The following is a 21,157-nucleotide window of genomic DNA, read 5'->3' on the forward strand; positions in this document are numbered from 1 at the left end:
ACAAGGCGGTGGTGTTGTCTGTGAACACTTGCACTACTCTTCCCCGGACAGAGGGAAGGAATGCCTTCAGTGCAAGACAAATTGCCCAGAGCTCCAGAAGGTTGATGTGAAGCACGGACTCCGCCGGAGACCAGAGGGCTCTGATCTCCGCCTCTCCCATGTGGCCACCCCATCCCAGAAGGGAGGCATCCGTCACCACCGTGTGGTCTGGTTGGGGAAGGAAGAGGGACCTGCCACTGACCCAATCCAGGATTGTGAGCCATCACTGCAGTTGTTGAGCAGTGCCCTCCGAGATCTGGACGTAATCTGACAGATTCCCCTGATGATGCGCCCACTGGAACTTCAGGTCCCACTGCAGAGCGCCTGAGAGGGAATCGGGTGCTACTTCGGCACATTGATGGAGAACCCCAGCTGATGCAGGAGGTCGACCGTAGTCTGGAGGTGGGAGACGACTGCCTGGGGTGAGTCCGCCTTCAACAACCAGTCATCGAGATAGGGGGAAGACTAGAACCCCTGACCTGCGCAGATGAGCTGCGACAACCGCCATCACTTTTGTGACCCTGGGTGGGACGTAGCGGGGCACCCCTTCCGTAGCCACAAAAGGGGTGAAAAGCAGACTGCGCCGGACGGGATGAGAGGCCCAAGGACTTGGCCCTAGCCCGTGAGTCCTTCAAGCGCTCTAGGGAATTGTCTGCTTTGTTGCCAAAAAGGCGACGGCCATCAAAGGGCATGTCCATCAAGGTGTCTGGACATCCCCCGAAAAGCCAGTGGACCTCATCCAGGCGTAGTGACGGAGCGCTACCGACATTGAAATGGTCCTGCCCAGAGAGTCGGCGGTGTCCAGCCCACAACGGATCGTAAACTTAGCTGCATCTCTTCCAGCGGCGACAGCACTGCCCGAGCCTCCTCCGGACACTGAGGCAGCACTTGCGCCACCGTATCCCACACTGAGTGCGAATAACGGCCCAAGAGACATGCAGTGTTTACGGACCGCAGTCCTAAGCTGGCGAAAAATAAAATGTTCTTCCCAAGATGGTCCAGCTTCTTGGATTCCCTTTCCGTTGGAGTGGTAGGGAAGGCGCTTTTGGAGGTGGATGCTTGGGCCACCAAGCTCACGGTGGTGGGATGTTGGGAAAGGAAAGTGGGGTCACCCGGAGCCGGGCGGTGGCGTCGGGGGATCATCCTGTCCACGGGAGCCCCCGTGTTGGGCCTGGACCAGTGCCCAAAAGGACGTCGGTGAGGGCCTCATTATACGGCAGCAGGAGCTCTGAAGAGCTCACTGCCGGTTGAAGCACCTCAGTCAGGACGTTAGTCCTGACTGCCACCGTAGGAAGCTCGAGGTTGAGAGCCTCGGCCGCCTTAACGCAACATCACAGAGTACGACGCTACCTCCTCCGTAGCCACGGTAGGAGGAGACAACATGCCAAGGTCGGGTGAAGTGTCAAGACCACTGGCATCCCCCAGTTCCTCTCTCCAGTCCTGCTCAGGCTCAAGCTGGTCAGTTAAAGGGTCAACTGACCCCTCCCAGTCCTCCTCATTGTCCTCTGTGTGCCACAGTGGTTGGAAGGGGCCCCAGGAGTGAACAGGGGCATGAAAACCCCACCCGGTGCCAGATCCGGTGTCGGTCAGCACCGGTCCGGCGCCGTGTCCACATTGGGAAGGAGGCTGGGGTTGACGCCGGCCAGGGGGCTGACCGGCGTCGGGCACAGTAGTGGTGCCATTGGAAGCGGTGCCGGTGGAGGTGTAATAAGGTCAACTGGCGCCAATACGGATCCAGACCTGGATCCAAGGGGGGCCTGCGGCGCGGAGGCCGAAGCCGCCGCCAGTGAAGACCTAGGCCCCCCAATCGAGTCTACGGGGTCTGAAGGCGCGACGGCGGGGTCGGTCTGCCCAAAGATGGCATGCATCACCTCGTAGAACGTACGAAGCTGGGCGGGGGTCGCTCACGGTCCCGGAAAGGGAGTGAAGCTCGGAGTCGACCCTTCATGCTCCGCGGGCGGAGCCGCGAGTGCCACCACCTGTGCACCTCGTCGAGTCGGTCGACCGACGAGGAGAAGGCGAAGAGCGACGATGCTTCTTGGACTTCTTCGTATGCTTCGACTTACCCAACCCCGAGTGCGAAGACTTGGATGACTGGTCCCTCGACCTACCTCTTGACCGGGACCTCAAATGGTGCGGAATCAACTGCAGTCGTTCAAGCAGCTTTCGGGACCGCTCCTGCAAAGCCTTCGGGATCAACAACTGACAGTCGGAGCACGATTTGGGGTCGTGGTCGCGCTCCAGGCAAAAGAGGCACACGCAGTGCGGATCCGTCACCGACATTAGTCGGTTATAGGAACCGCAGGCCTTAAACCGGATATCCCTTGTGCACCTGTTCGAAGTCGGAGACTCAAAACAAGACGTCGACAAAAGTAGAGAAAAACGTAGTAAAAAAATGACTGAGGTACTGCTCTTACCGGATCTGCGCTGGCTGGCGCGGAAAAAGAAAGAACTGACGCTAGCACGCGAGGGCAGCATCCAAGTCGCTGCCGCAACTTCATCCCGGTGACCACGACGCCGACTACTGACGCGGAGTCGACCGATGCCACCTTCCGATGCGCAGAGGTACTGCTGACGAAAAAACTTTCCGGATCCAGTCTAACGCCTGGGGGTAATTCTAAGGTAAGGAATCTATAACTAACGTGTTTCTTTCAGACATGCAGGCACAACAGACAAGGTGGGTTTAAGACCTTTCTCCTTTCATTTTTTGGGAAACTGAGGTATGACACAACAGGCTGGTCCCCTATTTAATACAGCTGTGGCTGAACTGGTCTCCACCGTTGAGATCTGTTGGCCAGCTACATGGAACGCTAATTCCTCTCGTGTTTAGATACAGGTTTTAAGTGGGCGAATAGGACTGAATGTAATTTGTTGAAGGATTTTAACTGATCACTGATTAAAAGTGCCTGGGTATTTAGCACTGCAGGTTGATTCTGTGCAAATTTTGTTTAATTCTTGAAGATGGTCCACAGGTGTCCTCAACTGAAAGAACAAGGAATGATGATACCTAGATTTATTGCCAGTATTTCCATTATTCCAGTTTTCCTTTCTCATCCCAGGCCTTATTTCCTCCCTTTGTATGCATCTTTTGATGTGGGCTCGTATACAACCAGGCGGTATTATGGATTGAGCAGTTTTGTATAGGCCCTGCCAAAGTGGGTTTTAAGAAAGATTACACGGTAAGGCCTGTGATCAGTAAGGGAGACCCGCAGTAATGGTACTACTGGTAAATCACCAATGCATTAACATTGTTGGCTCTATGGACTTTGCAAAATGAGTTGGTGGCCACACATTGTTGTAAAAAAGAATGAGAACACAAACACACACTCCCACACAATTTCCACACCCAAAAGAATTACTTATGCTCTTAAACCTGCTCTCTTTTTTTCACTAAATAAATATGCCAAGATTCATGCAAATGTAAAAAACGAAACAAAAAAAACAATTTGCAGTGTGCATCTTAACAAAGGAAATGAAATTAAATTAAAGGAGAAAATAATGTTTATTATTTGGCAATAGTAATACGTCATATGCGCAGGCGAGTATCTAGGAGCAGCCATGGAAAATATTTTTTGTACAAGACTCACACTGCAGAGAGCTAGCAAGCGTAGCAAAGTGTGCCAATCAGCCCTGGCACAGGTTTTCTTTCAAACGTCTGAAGAGGTGGCAAATAGTTGATATAACAGCTGAATTGAGGGCCTTCCAGTGCACGCGGGAGCATTATTTCGCCGTGGAAGCTACCATGTAACTCTCTGTAAACTGAGGATGCATCGACCACTCGTGCCTTGAGCACCACCCAAAGTCCTTCAGCCAATCATGGCGTTTCTTTCCAGTGTCCCAAATGTCCATTCTTGCCTTGTTGTCACCCAAAATCATGGTGGGTTGGGTGGAGTGAGTATTTCATCCAAGTGTGTGCACCCAAATCTACTTGTGCCGTAATTCTACACTGAAACTCATTCATAAAGAACAGTTTTACGGTTGGAGCAGAGAGCCTTTCACACTGCACGTTACAATGAATGATTTTTATTTCCCTCACCACTAGATCTTTGTAATAGTTTAATCTGTAAATCTATATTTAAGAGATTTGTAAAAAGCCAAGCTAGCAACGGATCAGATTGACGGAATATTTCGCCTCCCCAGATCCGATTGGTCATCATTCATGGGTTGCAGAATGTATCGATTTTGTCCTGTGTCTTCGATGAGTGTTTGAGTGGAAGCAGGAATGGAAGTGAAGAGCTGTACGTTGTGCAGATGCTCAGGAGGGACAGCGAACTTTTGTACAGTGGTTCAAGGTGGCAGTCACCGGGTATTTGGTGATGCCGCACATATTGGTTCCCCGGCGAAGGCGGAAATAACCCTACAGAAAAGAAAGCGAAGGAAAGATTATGAAATTCAATGTACATTTTTTCTTTTTTTGTGTTACACATTTTATAGAGTTCCTTTGCACATACTAAATCAAGGCCGGCTTAGTTGTGCTAAGCATTTTTGCGGTTGCAAACAGACCGAATTACAGAATCTGCCCGTATGCAAACGCAAAAAACTATTTTGGTAAGTATGAATCTCATATTGTGCTTTGCATAAGACATTTCGAATCGTAATTTGGAAATGTGAATGCATTCCGATTCTGTATTTGGAAGGGGCCTGTTCAGGACGTCCCTTCCAAATATTGAACCTGAATGAGTTTGTATTAATGTTTTGTGACTGAATTCCAATCACAAAACATTAATATTTTACTGACACCAAGAAGGAGGTGGTAAACCAATCGCACATGGGAAGGGGATCCCTATGGGACCCCTTCCCCTTAGAGAACGTTAAAATAAACTTTTTTAAGAGCAGGCAGTAGTCCAACGGCCCAGTGCCTTCTCTTAAAAAAATTAAACAAACGTTTAATTTTCTTTTTTGAAACGAATCCCGTTTTCCTATAAGGCTTGCTTACATCAGTTTCCTTCCCAGGGTTTTCAAACGCAGAGCATATTAGCAAATTGGTATGACCAGTGTCCAGTGCAGGACTTTTTTTTTAGATTGAAAAGAAGAGACCATTCCGCCGAACAGGGAGGTGGGAAGGCAGTGAGAAATTTGGAGTTAGATAGAATATTCACCAGAAAGAGTATTACCGCAAGTAAGTAACATGCTCATCTGATAAAGCCTTCTAGCCACAGATTTCTCATCATAGTATAGATATCAAAGAAATACGTTCCCAGAGGTGGGTCTGCAAACTTGTTCAGAATATAAAGTACTGGAGGACAGGTAAAGTGCATGTTGCGACATATTGATTGTCAATGCAGTAGTGTTTAGTTAACGAGTAGAGAGATGCCTATGTTGCAGCTTGACAGATTTCCAGGACAGGTACTCCGCAAACTAGCACAGCGGTCGCAGCCTTGGCTATGGTGGAATGAAACCACAAGCCCTCAGGAGGCTGTTACTTGGCTAATGCATAGCAGATTGTAATGCAGAGCACAATCCATCTGTAGATAGTCTGTTTCTGCAAAGGCTTGCCTTTGTTTGCTCTGTCGGACCCAATGAAGATTTGATCGTCCATTCGGTGCTCTTGGTTCAATTGATTAAAGCTCCTTTTGGGTCCAAGCAGTGGAGTCTCTCCTCCTTTGAAGGGTGAGGCTGAGTGAATGAAGATCGGCAGTGGGATTCTATGGCTGACATGGAACTGCGTCAACACTTTTAGTAGGAAAGAGGCACAAGTGCGGAAAACCAGTTTGTCTGGAAATGGTGCACAGAAAGAACCTGAAGCAGACTAACCCTCCTGGCCAATGTAATGGCCACTAAGAAGACAGTTTTTATTGTCAAGAGACGTAAAGGGCAGCTATGTATAGACTAGAAGTGCAAGCACATCAAAAATGTTAAAACCAAATTAAGGTCCCATTGGGGCATAATGAAGGGTTTTGAAGGGAACAAATGCTGAAGTCCTTTCAGTAAATAAGTCACAACAGGTGAGTTGAAGAGGAAGAGCTGATCCGGCAACCATAAGAAGGCAGATATGCCTGAAAGATGTTCTTTAACTGTGCTCAAAGCTAAGCCTTGCCAGGCTAACGATAAACAACAGTACCTCTGACAAAGGTGCAGAGAGGGGATCAACGTGATTGTCAGTGCACCAAGCCACAAACGTATCCCATCAAAAGGCATATACAGTCTTTGTTGATGGATACCTGGCTGCCAGAATGACTTTGCAAGCTTCCAAAGGGAGGTCAAAACTGTCCGCTGTCGCAGCTCAATCTCCATGCACGAAGGCAGAGCATGTGCAGGTTCAGTTGCAGAACCCTGCCCTATTGCTGTGACAAGAGATCCTCCTGAAGAGGCAGTCAGATCAGAGGACCACTGTTCATGCTCAGGAGTTGGGGATTCTATACTCTCCGTGCCCTATCCGGAGCCCCAAGGATTACTTGGGAACGATCGTTCCTGATCTTCTTGAGAAGTCTGAGCAGAAGTGGTATAGGCAGGAAGGCATAAAGGAGGCCCGAGTACCATTCAAGATAAAATGTTTCTCCAAGCAAGAGCTGCCTCAAAAACTCCAGCGCACAGAAGTGCTGACATTGTGTGTTCTCGGCAATGGTGAATAGAACTAACCAAGGTTCTCCGCAGTCGCGGACAAGACCTTACAGCTCCTCTGGATGTTTATGCCATTCATGATCAATGACGCATCGACAGCTAAGTTCGTCCACTCTGGTGTCCAGAGGGCCCACCAGGTGTTCTACGTCTGGGAAGAAGTCCAGCTATGTCCTGAGACGCGGGAACTCTCCACCCGACACCGCTCCACCCTGTTTTTGCAATAAAACATGCAACATGTTGCCTGTGAACACCTGAACCAGCCTTCCCTTGATGGAAGTAAGAAAGGCTTTCAATGCCAGATGATCTAGACAAATTGAAGCAGTATCTTTTGGGAAATAATTATTACAAATGTAATTTCCACTGTGACAATTTAAATTAGTCACTGGTGATGTATCTGATTATACAAAGCATTATTTATTCAGATTGTTTAACAAGCATGGTAATCTTCATTCCAGGTCCAAGTACCTGAAGTGTGCATAGTAAAACACTCTTGACCAACAGTTATACATATATCACACAAGATGAAAGAGAAAAGGAACAAGAAAAAGAAATACTGTGCTGTACAAGTTCTGAATTTACAATTTGCGTAGCAACTAGAAACTTTCTTCAGTCTTCCATTTGTTCTTACATACTATGGCTGTGCTTCCTAATTATTGCCCAGTCCATAAAGGAGGTAGTCTATAATGGGAACACACACGGAGGACAAATTTGCCCCCTGTTTCCTAGTTTGTGTCCACAAATTATATTTTGAAAGATTTACAGATTGAAAAAGTTAGACTCCTCCAACCAGTGGTGTTGACGTGTTTCGGTTCTTTATTATTCACAACCTCCTAAGGACAGTGGAAGAATTAACTATCTATAGAGAATAATACGTACTTTAATGTATTGGTGCACCACAAGAAGACTGAAACAGGTCCTGTTAATAAGAGAAATAGATATAGAGCATGCAGAGCTTAAAAACATATGTACATGAAAGTAATTGTTGTCCGCCCGTCAGTTGCACCATACGTTCTATTATGCCATGCATACTTTTGTGCGAGTGACATTATAATTGTGTCTAGGTAAGAAGTTATGCCTATCTCTTGCAGCATACTAGAGAGTTGCTTGTGCATGCGGAGCAAAGAATAGAAAAAGACTGCTGTGAAGAGCAATGTTTTAGATTAAGCACAAAGTCAACATGCCTGTCAAAGAGTGTGCTTGGGTGGAATGCAGGCAATAACATACACGCATTAGCAGAGTAAAACTGGGCTAAGCTGATGAAAAAGTAAAGGCACTTCCCCTGGCCGAGGGACAGATCGTGAAGGAATCAGCTGTCGGGGATTGATGACTGCCTGAATGCTGTATGGGTCCCAAGGTGGACGGAGGAAGTCCTGTTGAAAAAAGAGAGGATTGGAATGCTGGAGGTCCTGAGCTAATCAGGGATCGAGTACATGGGGCATTCCAGTGCATGAGGAATATTAAGTTTAGGCACCAGGTGCCTAAAAGGTTGCTAGGGACGCTAGATGAATACGAGCAGGACCTGGGAGGACGTGGGCCATCCCCAATGGGCCAGACAACTTGGTCGGAGTCCGTGACTAATACTGAGAAGGAGAGGAATTCTCAGTGTGCCTGCTGAGGCACCGGTGTCCTAGTGAGGTCATTCTTCCAAACAGTTACTAGGAAGAGATGGCCCTCTGGAGGTGTGGGAAATGACCGACAGAGAAGGAAACTGGCTAACAACTATATTTCTGCTGTGGTACAGGGTGTACGGCTGTAACATCAGAGTGAGATCAAACAGTGATTTGCGTACTATTACACCGCCCTTTATCCCCCCCCTTGCTTCACCTCAAGAATCCTTTACTGATTTGCTGGGAACTCCCACGCTTTGATGCGAGAGATGCTGAAGATCTGGGTGGACCCATTACGTTGCAGGAGATGCAAGCTGCCATCATGGGTATGGTAAGAGGTTAAATACCTGGCTTCACCGGCATCCCAATATAATTTTACGTTATCTGTATTGAGGAGCTTGCCCCTAAACTAGTGGAGTTGTATGCTGCAGCATGGGAGGTGGGGCATTTGCCAACCACCATGGGTGAGTCACTTTTCATCCCTCTGCTCAAGTCTGCTTGGCCCTCCCAGGATATTTGAGCATATTGTCCCCTATCCATGTTAAATGAGAACTATGAAATAGTGAGCCGAATACTGGCATCATGCCTCCTCTCCTACAATGTCCAGACTTATTCATTCTGATCAGACGGGGTTCATCCCAGGGAGGAACACGGCTATACACATTCGTAGACTCCTCTTCCTCATTGACACTGCTGATCCAGAGAATGATGATGCAGTGGTTGTATCCATCAATATAGAAAAGGCTTTTGACAGCCTGCGATGGGACTATTTATATGTGCTAGTGAGACGGCTGGAGGAGGGCTTCCTAAAATGAACCCAACTCTTACATGTATCCCTGACTGCAAGGGTTCGCACAGGCAAGACGATTTATCAGTCCTATATAGTGGGCAGGGGGACCAGGCAGGGCTGCCCCCTTTCACTGCTTTTGTTTACCACTGCACTTGAACCGCTGGCCAGCAGGGCTCACCAGGGGTTGGCCTATCAGGGACTGCGCAGTGGAGACCTGGCGTATAACACAAAATTGTACGTTGATAATATGTGGTTGTTTCTTGCTGGGGCAGGAGAGATACTTACCTGGAGCAATAACATTATTAGAACGCTTTGGTGACTGTTCAGGACTTCGGCTAAATTGGCAGAAATCCCTTCTCTTCCCCCTTACTGGTGGTGAACGCCTGCCTAGGAATCAATATGGCCTTGTATGGGGGGTACCTGCTTAAAATATCTGGGGATCAAGGTGTCTCATAACTGCAGAGATATCCTAGATGCGAATGGGGTGTACATGGGTGGACGCTTTGAAACAATGTAGCTTTTAAGAGAATCCTCCCCTTATCCGTGGCAGGCCGCATAGCGATTGGTAAAATGGTGGCTCTCCTCCATTTACTATATTTTTTTTACCACCCTACCAATTTTCATCTCTCGCATGGTTTTTAATGAATTTGACTCCTTACTGGTTGATCTTACCTGGAGTGCTGGTTGACGAAGAGTGTCCATGGATTTATTGCGTAGACCCATCGGAGGAAGGGGCTTGGCCGCACCCGATAAGGAAACATACTACTTATCAGCTCAACTCCAATGGTTTACTAGGGTGTTACATGCCCGACTGAATAGTGAAGGGGGGGCACCTGCTGGGACTCCTTCTTTGTATAGTCTGCTCCGTATCCTTCTAACCCCCCAGGTGCTCAGTGGTGGGTGGTGCACTGGCATTGCATGTTGTCCGAGGCTGCTGGCAGCACTGCCTACAGCGTACCCGGACCCCACACCCATATGCACCAGACATTCCCTTACAATGCCTCACAGTACTCAACACGACGTGGGCGCTGAGGGTTATAACGGAGTGGCATAGTTCTAGCATTGATCATTTAGGGGACCTTGACATGGATGGAGAACTGTTGTAATTTGCAGACTTCTCGGAGTCCTTTGAAATACCTGCAGGTCATTTCCTGTTGCATCATGCAGTAGTGTTGGCAATACATGATCGCTGGGGTGGTAGTGAGGCGGAACCACTGCTTCACTGTGGAAGCCAGGTAGTCTGTACGACTGTGGGTAGCATATGGGCGGTCACCCTCATGTATCAGGCACTCAGAGCAGGTATTATGTTGCCATCAGAAGGCCTACACTTGAAGTGGGAGGAGGAACTGGCGGATTCACTTCTGAAAGAACAGTGGGTGTTAATATTGGCACACACTTATAAGGTCTACCACAATGTTTGCTTTAAGCTCATAAATCTTTATTTTCTCCATAGAGCATATCTCACACCCAAAAAACTCATGCGGATCTTTGGAGCGCAAGAGGCTAGACGCCTCAGGTGTCAGTTAAGGGGGGCCAAGATGCTAGGCATGGTCTGGAGTTGCCCTGGGTTAAGAGACTTTTGGGAGGGAGTCATGTATTGTATGATGGATATCACAGAGAGGCAGATCCCCTGATCCTCTATCGCATGCTTGCTGGGTGGCTTTCCCCGTCCCAATAAACTTAAAATAACGACTAAATTAATAGATTTAGCCATGATCATTGCCAAAAGTGAGATCACCCTCAAGTGGAAAGCAATGGCAAGTTCTCAGGAAGATAGGTGGAGGGAGGTTTAGGATTCAATGGGCGTTGTATGAAGGTGCAGTACTATTCCCGGAGGTCCGGAAGGGACGCAATGTGATTGAGAACGCTAGGGCTTGGGATGTGTTGGTTGAATGCCTGAAACGTTCGGACACTGATCCCTATGAGAAATCCATACTTTCAGAGCAAGGGCAAGATGATGTTCTTCAACGGTGCTTGGGCAATACGATTTACTACTGTTGGGCTGAATATTTCATACTGATATACCAAAAATCAGGGTTTTATGCTAGTTCGATGTCATTGGGGGGTGGAGGCGGAGAAGGACTGAGGAGGGGGGGATTGATAGTTTTTTCAAGTTCGCAGTAGGTTTTAGCAGGCAGATGGATGTTTGTATTGAAAACTGTCGTACATATTGGCTCTTGAGATGTTGGACTGACAGTTCAATTATTTCATTGGGAATTTATTGAATAACCGATGTTTGTACGTGTAAACATCCTGTGAACTCTCATACCACAGCTCATGACTGCCAAGATCTAATAAAACTTTTGTTTAAAAAAAAGAACTATAGTTCTGACAAATGTCATTGGGGTGTAAGAGTTAGAGCCAACATGGTAGGGAAGAAGGCAACAGGTGTGCCGCCCCGTATCTTCCAAATAATGGTTTGGAAGACCGACCTTGCTAGAACGTCGGTGCCTCAGCAGGCACATGGAGAATTCCTCTCCTTCTCAGTATTAGCCACGGACTCCGACCAAGTTGTCTGGCGCAATAACGGGGACCCATGTCCTACTTGCACTCATCTAGCATCCATAGCAATCTTTTAAGTACATGGTACTTCTTTAACCTAATAATCCTCGTGCACTGGAACGCCCCATGTGCTCGATCCCTGATTAGCTCAGGACCTCCAGTATTCACATTCTCTCCTTTTTCAACAGGACTTCTTCTGTCCACCTTAGGACTAATACAGCATCCAGGCAGTCATCAATCCCCAGCAGCCAATTCCTTCACGATCTGCCAGCATGCCAGAGGGGGTGCCTTAACTTTTTCATCAGCCTAGCCCAGGTTCACTCTCGTAATGCGCACATGTTAGTGCCTGCATTCCACCCCAGCACACTCTTCGACATGCATGAGGACACTGCGTGTCGCTCACCAGGAGCCTCATCTAAAACATTGCCCTTCACAACAGTCTTTTTCTATTCTTTGTACCGCATGCACAAGCTACTCTCTAGCATGCTGCGGGAGATAGGCGTGACTTCTTACCTAGACACAATTATAATGTCACTCGCACAAAATTATGCATGGCATAATAGAACGTATGGTGCAACTGACGGGCGGACAACGATTACTTTCATGTACATATGTTTTTAAGCTCTGCATGCTCTATATCTATTTCTCTTATTAACAGGACCTGTTTCAGTCTTCTTGTGGTGCACCTTTAATGTATTGTGCACCTGATACTATGTTGAAGTACGTATTATTCTCTATAGATAGTTAATTCTTCCACTGTCCTTAAGAGGCTGTGAATAATAAAGAGCCGAAACGCGTCAACACCACTGGTTGAGGGAGTCTAACATTTTCAATCTGTAAATCTTTCAAAATATAATTTGTGGACACAAACTAGGAAACAGACGGCAAATTTGTCCTCCGTGTGTGTTCCCATTATAGACTACCTCCTGATTGGACTGTGCAATAGTTAAGAAGCGCAGCCATGGTGTATAAGAACTAGAAGACTGAAGAAAGTTTCAAGTTGTTACGCAAATTGTACATTCAGTACTTGTACAGCATAGTATGTTTTCTCTTTTTCATCTAGTGTAATATATGTATACCTATTTGTCAAGAGTGTTTTATTATGCACACTTCAGGTACCTGTACCCAAAGTGAAGATTTCCATACTTGTTAAAAAAAAAAAAATCAGACTAAATAATGGTTTGTATAATCAAATACATCACCAGTGACTAATTTACATTTTCACAGAGGAAATTACATTTGTAATAATGAATTCCCATAAGATAACATTTCCGCTTGTCTAGATTGTTCCTTGCCCAGGTATTGTGGGATCATTTGGGCAACCTCTATATGGGAATTCAATACCGGATGAATCACTCTCAACTGAAACAGGTTTATGTGGAGCTGAGACGCTACCAGAAACCAGAGTCCTCTGATATTCACCTCTCCCAGATGAAACCCCCAACCCAGGAGTGGAGCATCTGTCACCACTGTGAGCTCTGGGTGGGGAAGGGAGAGAGGTCTGCCACTGACCAAATTGCAGTTCATCAGCCACCACTGCAGATCTTTTGCAGTTCCCTCCAATATCGGCACCAGGTCGGAGAGATTCACCCGATGATGTGCTCACTGGGACTTCAGGTCCCACTGCAAAGCTTGCATATGCCAGCGGGCATGTGTTACCAGGCCCAGCAGCCTCAGAGACAGTCTAAACGAAATTCAGGATAGAGGGTGAAACATCGTATTCATAACCTGAATATCCTGGAATCGTCGCTCTGGAGGATAAGCCCAAAACTGCACTGTGTCCAGAATGGCTCCAATGAAATGGAGCATCCGAGAGAGAGTCAACCCAAGCAGGAATGGGGACCTATGTAAAGGGGGCAACATTAGAGTGTTTATGATGAATGTACCTAAATTGTCAAACAATTCAGTAGAATCGAGGGAAGCACTGGTAAACAAAGTCATCCACTGGGTAAGGCAGGTAAGAATGTCGCTCAATTATAAAATCTGATATAGTTAATGCCAAATGTTGCTCCACAGATAAAGATTTAGACCACATTATATTGGTGCATGTAACGTGGGGACCTGGTAGAGGGTTTACTTTATCTAGACCAGCGTACATTTCCATTTAATAGATCCTTGGTCCAATTCAAACTTTCTCTTCTGCCCAAATCCTCGCCCACAGACCTAAAGTTTTGGGGATTGCCAGACACTACTTCAGAAACTTTTTCTCAGGGCCAGGTCCAGACAGATCATGCGCATAAGCACATTAGACATGTAAAGGGACTGTCTTCCAATAGTGTTACAACAACTGCAACACAGGAAGGGTATCATCATCGCACCCCAAAAAAAGAAGATCAGCTATTGGAGATTAGTATGAGCAGGGTGAATGAGGGACAGTCCCATACTCAAATGAGCCTACTACCAGCCTTACCTTCCCAGTTGTCCAATATACACTCAAACACTGAGCCCAATAAGAAATTGAGATTGTTGTCATGGAATCTAGCAGGCCTCAGGTCAAAGGTCACATGTGAAGAATGGGGGAACTTGATCGACAGCTATGATATATGCCTCTTTCAAGAGACATGGGCCGTTGACAAAATACATAGAGTGGGCTTTACCAATTATAGTGTAGATGCTACACCGTCAAAAAATGATCACCCTGTTGGCGGGCTAATAATCTGGATTAAAATTAATTTAGCGGCACATAATAAAAAATACGCTATAAATTCCACCGACATACGGGACCTGAACATCAAAGATACATCAAGTAATAGCTCAGTCCTATTAGTAAACATTTATGATAGATTCCCTATCCAACATCATGATTTCCCAACCATCATACTCTTAGATGAGTTCCTAGAGATGGAAGGGGCATTACATCATATAGTCATTGCGGGAGATCTTAATACCACATTTGAGCCTCTTGAAGTAACTCAAAATGTCATTGACTAAGAGGACGCCAAACAAGGAATTCCAACACTGAGTTTCGGGACGCTGGCAAAGAACGTGAATGTATCATTCCAAATTACTACTGTTACGTATAAATATGGGCTGAGGGCTGTAAATGGGCGTTCAGTTTCTGATCAAAGATGTAAACACACATATAAGAGGGTAAAATGTAAAACAAGAATCGACTATTTCCTTCTTGATATGCAACTATGGCAAAATCTTGTTGCCATGTGGGTAATAGAGAGATATGACAGTGATCATAATGCCCTATCTTTAGAATTAACAGAAGTATTTGGGTTCCTTCAATGACCTCCAGAACCCAGTCTATCCACCCCCATTACCATTACTAACAACAAAAGAAGGATTAAATGGCCTTCAATTGGAAATTGCGCTGATATTTTGGCGCAAATTTACACATTAGTTGCCAACTCATTGGTCACTATGGGTAGTAGAAGATTGGAGATACAACCCCTGGTCGAAATATTTTCAAATTTACTTAATAATATCAAACTATTTTTCTATAAAGATAGTACTAGAAATCAAAAGTAAGGAACACCAAGAATGAATGGTTCGATGAGACTTGTATTCAAGCTTGGAAATCTTTGATGGGGATGATCAAAGCTGGCCACAAAACACTGGGAGCTTTAAAAAGGAAATAATATAGGAAAGTCAAACACAAGGCACAAAGGAATTGGCACATATGGTACTGGCAAGATTTACTAGCGGCAGCCCAAACTAAAAATACTAAGGAATTTTGGCATCTGATTAAGAATGGTACAAAAAATCCAGTTGAGGAGGAACATTTCCATATCCGTCCACAGATCTGGGGAGATCATTTTTCTAAACTATATGCAGCACCAAAAGATAGTGGAGGAGTAATCTATGAGTATTTTGCCTTCACTATGGAAGAAACTTTAGGTGCAATAGCAACTCCTCAGTGGGGGGAAGCCCCTGGCCTTGATAAAGTTCCATGTCCTCTCTACCGATCAGAACCTAAAATATGGAGCGTAATTTTAAATTGTAGCTTCAATGCCAAATTAAAAGGAGCTGAAATCCCGGCGCCAAAGTAGTGCCTATATTTAAAAGGGGGGCAAAAGTGATCTGGCAAATTACAGGCCTATCAGCCTCATTGATATTGCTCAGAAAATATTTTGCCGGCACTTGCTAGTGAGGATCCAGGACTGGATGAGAGAACGGAATTTACTATCACCTCTGCAGGCAGGATTCAGAGGCAAAACAAGCACTATAGACCACTTATTTCATGTTCAACTGAATCTTTGGGAATATGCTACAATTAAGAAAGTTCCATTATATGTAGTGTTTGTAGACCTCTGTGCTGCATTTAATTTAGCTCCCCGAGACATTTGTGGGCAGCACTTAGTAAAATGGGGATCCCGGAAAAACTCCTGCAAATTATTATGAGATTGCACATGAATAGCTATGCTAGAATTAGATGGGGTAGTGAGGGGGGCTTACCGATCGGATCAAGGTAAACAGAGGAGTGCGGCAAGGGTGTGTCCTTGCTCCTACTCTCTTTACCCCTTATATTAATGGTCTGATTGAACCACTCTTGAACTGTAGGGGCGACCCACTCAGGCTTGCTGGGCAAGTCGTGCCTGCACTTTGATTTTCAGATGATACCCTGCTCATCTCCCAAACCCCGCTAGGGCTCCAAAACTTAGACCAGTTCAGGAAGGGATGAGATGAATCTAGATTGGAAATAAATTCTTTAAAAACAAAATTTATGAGTGGCTGGGTGGGTTCTCGGATCGGATCGCTTTTTAAGCGGACGATGTCCTGTTTTTTATTATGGATCCCCACCGGACGGGTCCACGTATTCTCCGCATCATGCAGATCTTCGAGCCAACATACTGGCTTATATATGAGCGCCAAGAAATCTGTACTTTGGCCTGTGCGCGGGGGTTCGGCTATGGGCACCTGGACGGCGGAGGTGACAGTGGCTACGACCCGGCTGAAGTATCTTGATGTATATGTTTCGGACACACAATCGATATCATGGGATAAAAATATCGACCTATTTGGACGCACACACAGGCGGAGATGGAGTGGTGGTCGCGTATGCCCCTCTCTATACTGGGCAGGTCCGCAATATTTAAAATGGTATCCCTCCCCCGTCTCCTATACCAACTACAGAATCACCCCTTTCATATCGCACTTTCCTGGTTCCGACAGCTAAATTCCAGGCTGAGCTGCTTTTTGTGGCACGACCAGGTCGCCAGGGTGTCCCTCAGAACGTGCTTCCAGTCAACCTTTTGTAGGGGTATAGCGACCCCCGATCTCCAATCGTATCACACAGCATCCCACCTTTTGGTTTCAAATGATTGGTGGTATGGCATCAGCAATGACCCAGCATATCGAGTAGAGAAATGGCTGATGGGAAATATGTTGCCACACAAACTGTTCTATGTGCCGAGGGAGCAGCGTAGGCTGCCGCCAGCTACCCGGGTTATTTTCGGTGTGTGGACAGATTCACTGCGTCGGGTGAAGTAGCTGTAGCGGTTGACAAGGGAGACCCCACTCTGGCAGAGCGGCCTTATGCCACAAGTGACTGCGCTAGCAGGATTTAAACAGTGGGACACCAAAGGTATATCTATATTGGGCAACGTTATGAGGGGCACTACGATGAAATCTTTTCAGGACCTCAGGCTTGAATATGACATGCCACATACTCAGTTCTACAAATACCTGCAATTGAGACATGCCTTATCTCCGTATATTTCACACCTAGACTCCCATCTCAAATTCAACCATATCGAGGCAAAAGTCTTTATGGGGGACTTGGGCGATCATAAAACCGCAAAGATATACCAGACTTTAGTGACAAATCTCTCCACGACTTTAGATCCCCTCCAGGATAAAATGGCAGACGGACTTGGGACGGTGATGATTGTCGAGAAGCCCTGAAATCCCCGAGATACGTGACGATTGCCTCCCGTCTCAGGCTTATTCAATTTAAATAACTGCACCGCACATATTTTACTAGGTATCGGCTTTGGAGGGCAGGGATGATAGACTCCCCCATGTGCCTTAGATGTGATAGAGAGGAGGATACACTACTCCACACAACCTGAAGCTGTGCAGCCTTGGGCCAGTTCTGGAGAGGGGTCATTCGCTGTCTATCTGAAGTATTAGGGTGGGTTATACCTTATTCTCCTGGGCTTTTTCTTTTGCATATTACAGATGAAATAGGGGGTAATATATACAAAAGGCATCTACTGTTCTTGGGTCTCACCCTAGCTAAAAGGGATATTGCAAAGGCATGGAAGGATCCGTCTCAACCCAAATTGAGCGCTTGGAGGGCTGGTCTCGACTGGTGTATGGGTCAGGAGCAACCTATTTTTAAATCGAGAGGGTGCCCTCAGAAACATTATAAAATATGGAAACGGTGGGCAGATTTTAGGGGCCTTGCACTGGAGCCACCTCCTCCGCACCCGGTGGATGTTGAAACCATATAAAGATGAAACATGGGGCCATGTGGCTGTTCCGATGGACTTACGGTATATCGATTGGTGTGCAGGGCATAACCGGGGTTTTGTTTTACAGTTTGCAACACAGTCTGTTAAAATGTTTGGGGCTGTCGTTCACGGTCCCGAATGGTTTATTTTTTTATTTTATAATTACTATATAATAGTCACCTGCTTGGTATTCAATATATGGAAGATTGAATGTTTTCGTCGCATTGTATAGCTAACTAACACTATATCAGCTGACAATGAAATTAGTTTTGAAAAAAAGAAAACAAGAATAATATTTTTTAATCGTCCTAAGCAGTTTAATCGTAGTATTAAGCTGGGCTCTACAGTATTAGAAGAGATAAAACAATTTGATTATCTAAGGGTAAGGCTGACTAGCACACAATCATGGACCCCACAAATAGTCAAAAGCCAGCTTTTGCTACAACACGTAGGGACAGCCCTAGTCAAAAAATCAAGGAAGTCAACTTATAGACCGCTGAGGCCAGTAATCCAAGTCTACCAGGCACAGTGTTTAGGAGCCACATTCTACTGGGCAGAGCTATGGGGCTATACTAATGTGACCTACATTGAAAAAAACGAAAATATATTTATGAGATCAGTCTTGGAGCTCCCTAGAAATACCCCACTAATGCCAATGCGATTGGACATGGGCATGAAGAATGTTGCTCTTATAATTGCCCTTAGGCCTCTCACATTTAGGATTCGCATTTGGTTGAATGACTCACTACACTCCATGAAGGAATCACTTTTAGATGGACTGTCATTAGATACCAATCAATCAATCAATCAATCAATCAATCAATCAATCAGTCATTTGTAAAGCGCGCTACTTGCCCATGAGGGTCTCAAGGCGCTGAGGGGAGGGGGTGCTGCTACTGCTCGAAGAGCCAGGTCTTGAGGAGTCTTCTGAAGGTGAGCAGGTCCTGGGTCTGCTGCAGGTGGGCAGGGAGAGTGTTTCAAGTCTTGGCGGCGAGGAAGGAGAAGGACCTGCCGCCGGAGGTAACTCGTTGGATGCGGGGGATGGCGGCGAAGGCTAGGCTGGCGGAGCGGAGTTGGCGGGTGGGGGTGTAGAAGCTGAGTCTGCTGTTCAGGTAGGCTGGTCCGGTGTTGTGGAGTGCTTTGTGTGCGTGGGTTAGGAGCTTGAAAGTGATCCTCTTCTTGATGGGGAGCCAGTGTAGGTCTCTCAGGTGGGGGGTGATGTGGCTGTGGTGTGGGATGTTGAGGATCAGTCGGGCGGAGCGTTTTGGATGCGTTGCAGTCGTTGTAGGTGTTTGGCTGGGATTCCTGCGCAGAGTGCGTTGCCGTAGTCCAGCCTGCTGCTGACGAAGGCTTGTGTCACCGTTCTTCTAGTTTCGGTTGGGATCCATTCGTAGATCCTGCGGAGCATGCGGAGGGTGTTGTAGCAGGAGGAGGAGACAGCGTTGACCTGCTTCGACATGGAGAGGGAGGAGTCGAGTATGAATCCTAGGTTGCGTGCGTGGTCCGTGGGTGTCGTTGCTGTTCCCAGTGTGGTCGGCCACCATGAGTCGTCCCAGGCAGAGGGGGTGGGCCGAGGATGAGGACCTCCATTTTGTCCGAGTTCAGTTTCAGACGGTTTCATTCCCTCGTGGAGGTTGGTCTTGGCAGTGTGCGGTTCCTTGGGGAGGGAGAGGATGAGCTGGGTGTCGTCGGCATAGGAGATGATGTTCAGGTCGTGCTAGCGGGCTACTTGTGCAAGGGGGGCCATGTAGACGTTGAACAGGGTAGGGCTGAGGGATGAGCCCTGGGGTACGCCGCAGCTGATGCCGATGGCTTCAGATCGGAAAGGTGAGAGGCGGACTCTCTGGGCTCTGCCAGTGAGGAAGGACGTGGTCCAGTCCAGGGCCTTCTACTTACCTGCTTTCACTGCAGTGGTGAAGCCCCAGCGATTAAACAGGCCCTAGGCCTTGTCATTTTGCAAGTCGACTTTCCTACACCTCTTTTTTAGTATGTGGTCTGGTACGCCCCTAGGGCCCCAGCCATATTTGTGCTTAACTCTTTGGAGTCAAGGAGTGACTCCCCTGCTTGGCAGGCACCAGAAACTCTAATCAACGGTCGCAAACCTTCCCGCTCCCGCCGGAGTTCGAAGTCCCTGCAGCCCCGGAAGTGGATTTCCTGACTTCTCGACGGCCATTGTGAGTCCCCAGCAGAGCTGAGGCGAGTGGACCCCACGAGTGACGAGGAACTGCAATACCTGGGAACTATTGTCGAGTACAACCCCTTCACGAAGTTCTACAAACTTGTGCTTTGGACCATTTGTGGCCCAAGCCTCCAGCAGGTTGTGCAGTGAAAATCAGAGGCCTACCCCGTCCCGAGTGACCGTGGGCGCCTGTGAAGCATTTCCTCAAGAGGCGTCTTCGCGATCCCTTGCCCATTGGCTTGTGGGTCCCCTAAAGACTTTCTTATCGACTCAAAGGGCTCCCCTGGTTGCTCCAGGCCTGCCCTCACTCACCCTCGCTGGGTGAGTCCCTCAGACCTTGCTGGTCTGCAACGCTGACCTTCTTTGATTTCCAAGAGACTTGCTGTTGCCAAGGCTTGTTGGCTCCAATCCGGTTGCCGACACCTCAGTAAGCTGCAGACGTTGTGGGACACTCCGAATCCAGCTGCTGGTCATCATCGATCCTTCCTGGACCTCGTGAGCGAAGAGTCAAAACACCCTTGATCACCTGAAATCACCCGACTTCCGTGGGCAACCAGCTTCCTGGCCCCCGGTCACTGGCAAGTGACTGTGAACACTGTCCCTTCGATTTTCAGGTAATCTGCATCTCGAATACACCCTTGGCTTCCACCGGACACTTCTTCAGTCGACGCAAGCAGCAAGTCTTCTTTGGTCTCCATAGAAAACAGGGACGCGACCCGACACCAAAAGACACCTATGCACCCGGCTTCCCTGGTTGAGGTAACTCGTGCTCTCCGGTGCCCTAGTGTGTGTTGGCCCTCGAATTACTTACCTTGTAAGTGGCTTGCTTGTAGACTTCCTCGAAGTACCCTAAAACTTTAAAAATAAAACCGCGACCTGCTCCATTATAATCAATAGGGAACCAGCGGCTGTGTTCACACACTGCATGCGTCCCGTGGGTCGATTACTTACCTGCTTTCACTGCAGTGGTGAAGCCCCAGCGATTCTACAGGCCCTAGGCCTTGTCATTTTCCAAGTCGACTTTCCTAACCCTCTTTTTTAGTATGTGGTCTGGTACGCCCCTAGGGCCCCAGCC

General features: G+C 47.2%; 1 protein-coding gene across 8 annotated transcripts in view; it reads right to left on the reverse strand.

The window, feature by feature from the left end:
* The window catches only part of CTSW (cathepsin W), a 1,394,816-nt gene that overhangs the window by 485,190 nt on the left and 888,469 nt on the right, over window positions 1-21,157 (reverse strand). For 6 of the 8 annotated variants that reach the window (XM_085625452.1, XM_085625450.1, XM_085625449.1 and 3 more), the window contains one exon: window positions 3,523-4,396. The exons of the other annotated variants lie outside the window; for them this stretch is intronic. In XM_085625452.1, coding sequence (XP_085481578.1) covers window positions 4,295-4,396 — 102 coding nt within the window. In that variant the 3' untranslated portion in view covers window positions 3,523-4,294. Of the gene's footprint in view, window positions 1-3,522; window positions 4,397-21,157 lie in introns of those variants that run through there. 8 annotated transcript variants of the gene reach the window in all.

The sequence above is a fragment of the Triturus cristatus genome, chromosome 9 (genome assembly GCF_964204655.1).
Source record: "Triturus cristatus chromosome 9, aTriCri1.1, whole genome shotgun sequence".
NCBI classification, from domain to species: Eukaryota; Metazoa; Chordata; class Amphibia; order Caudata; family Salamandridae; genus Triturus; species Triturus cristatus.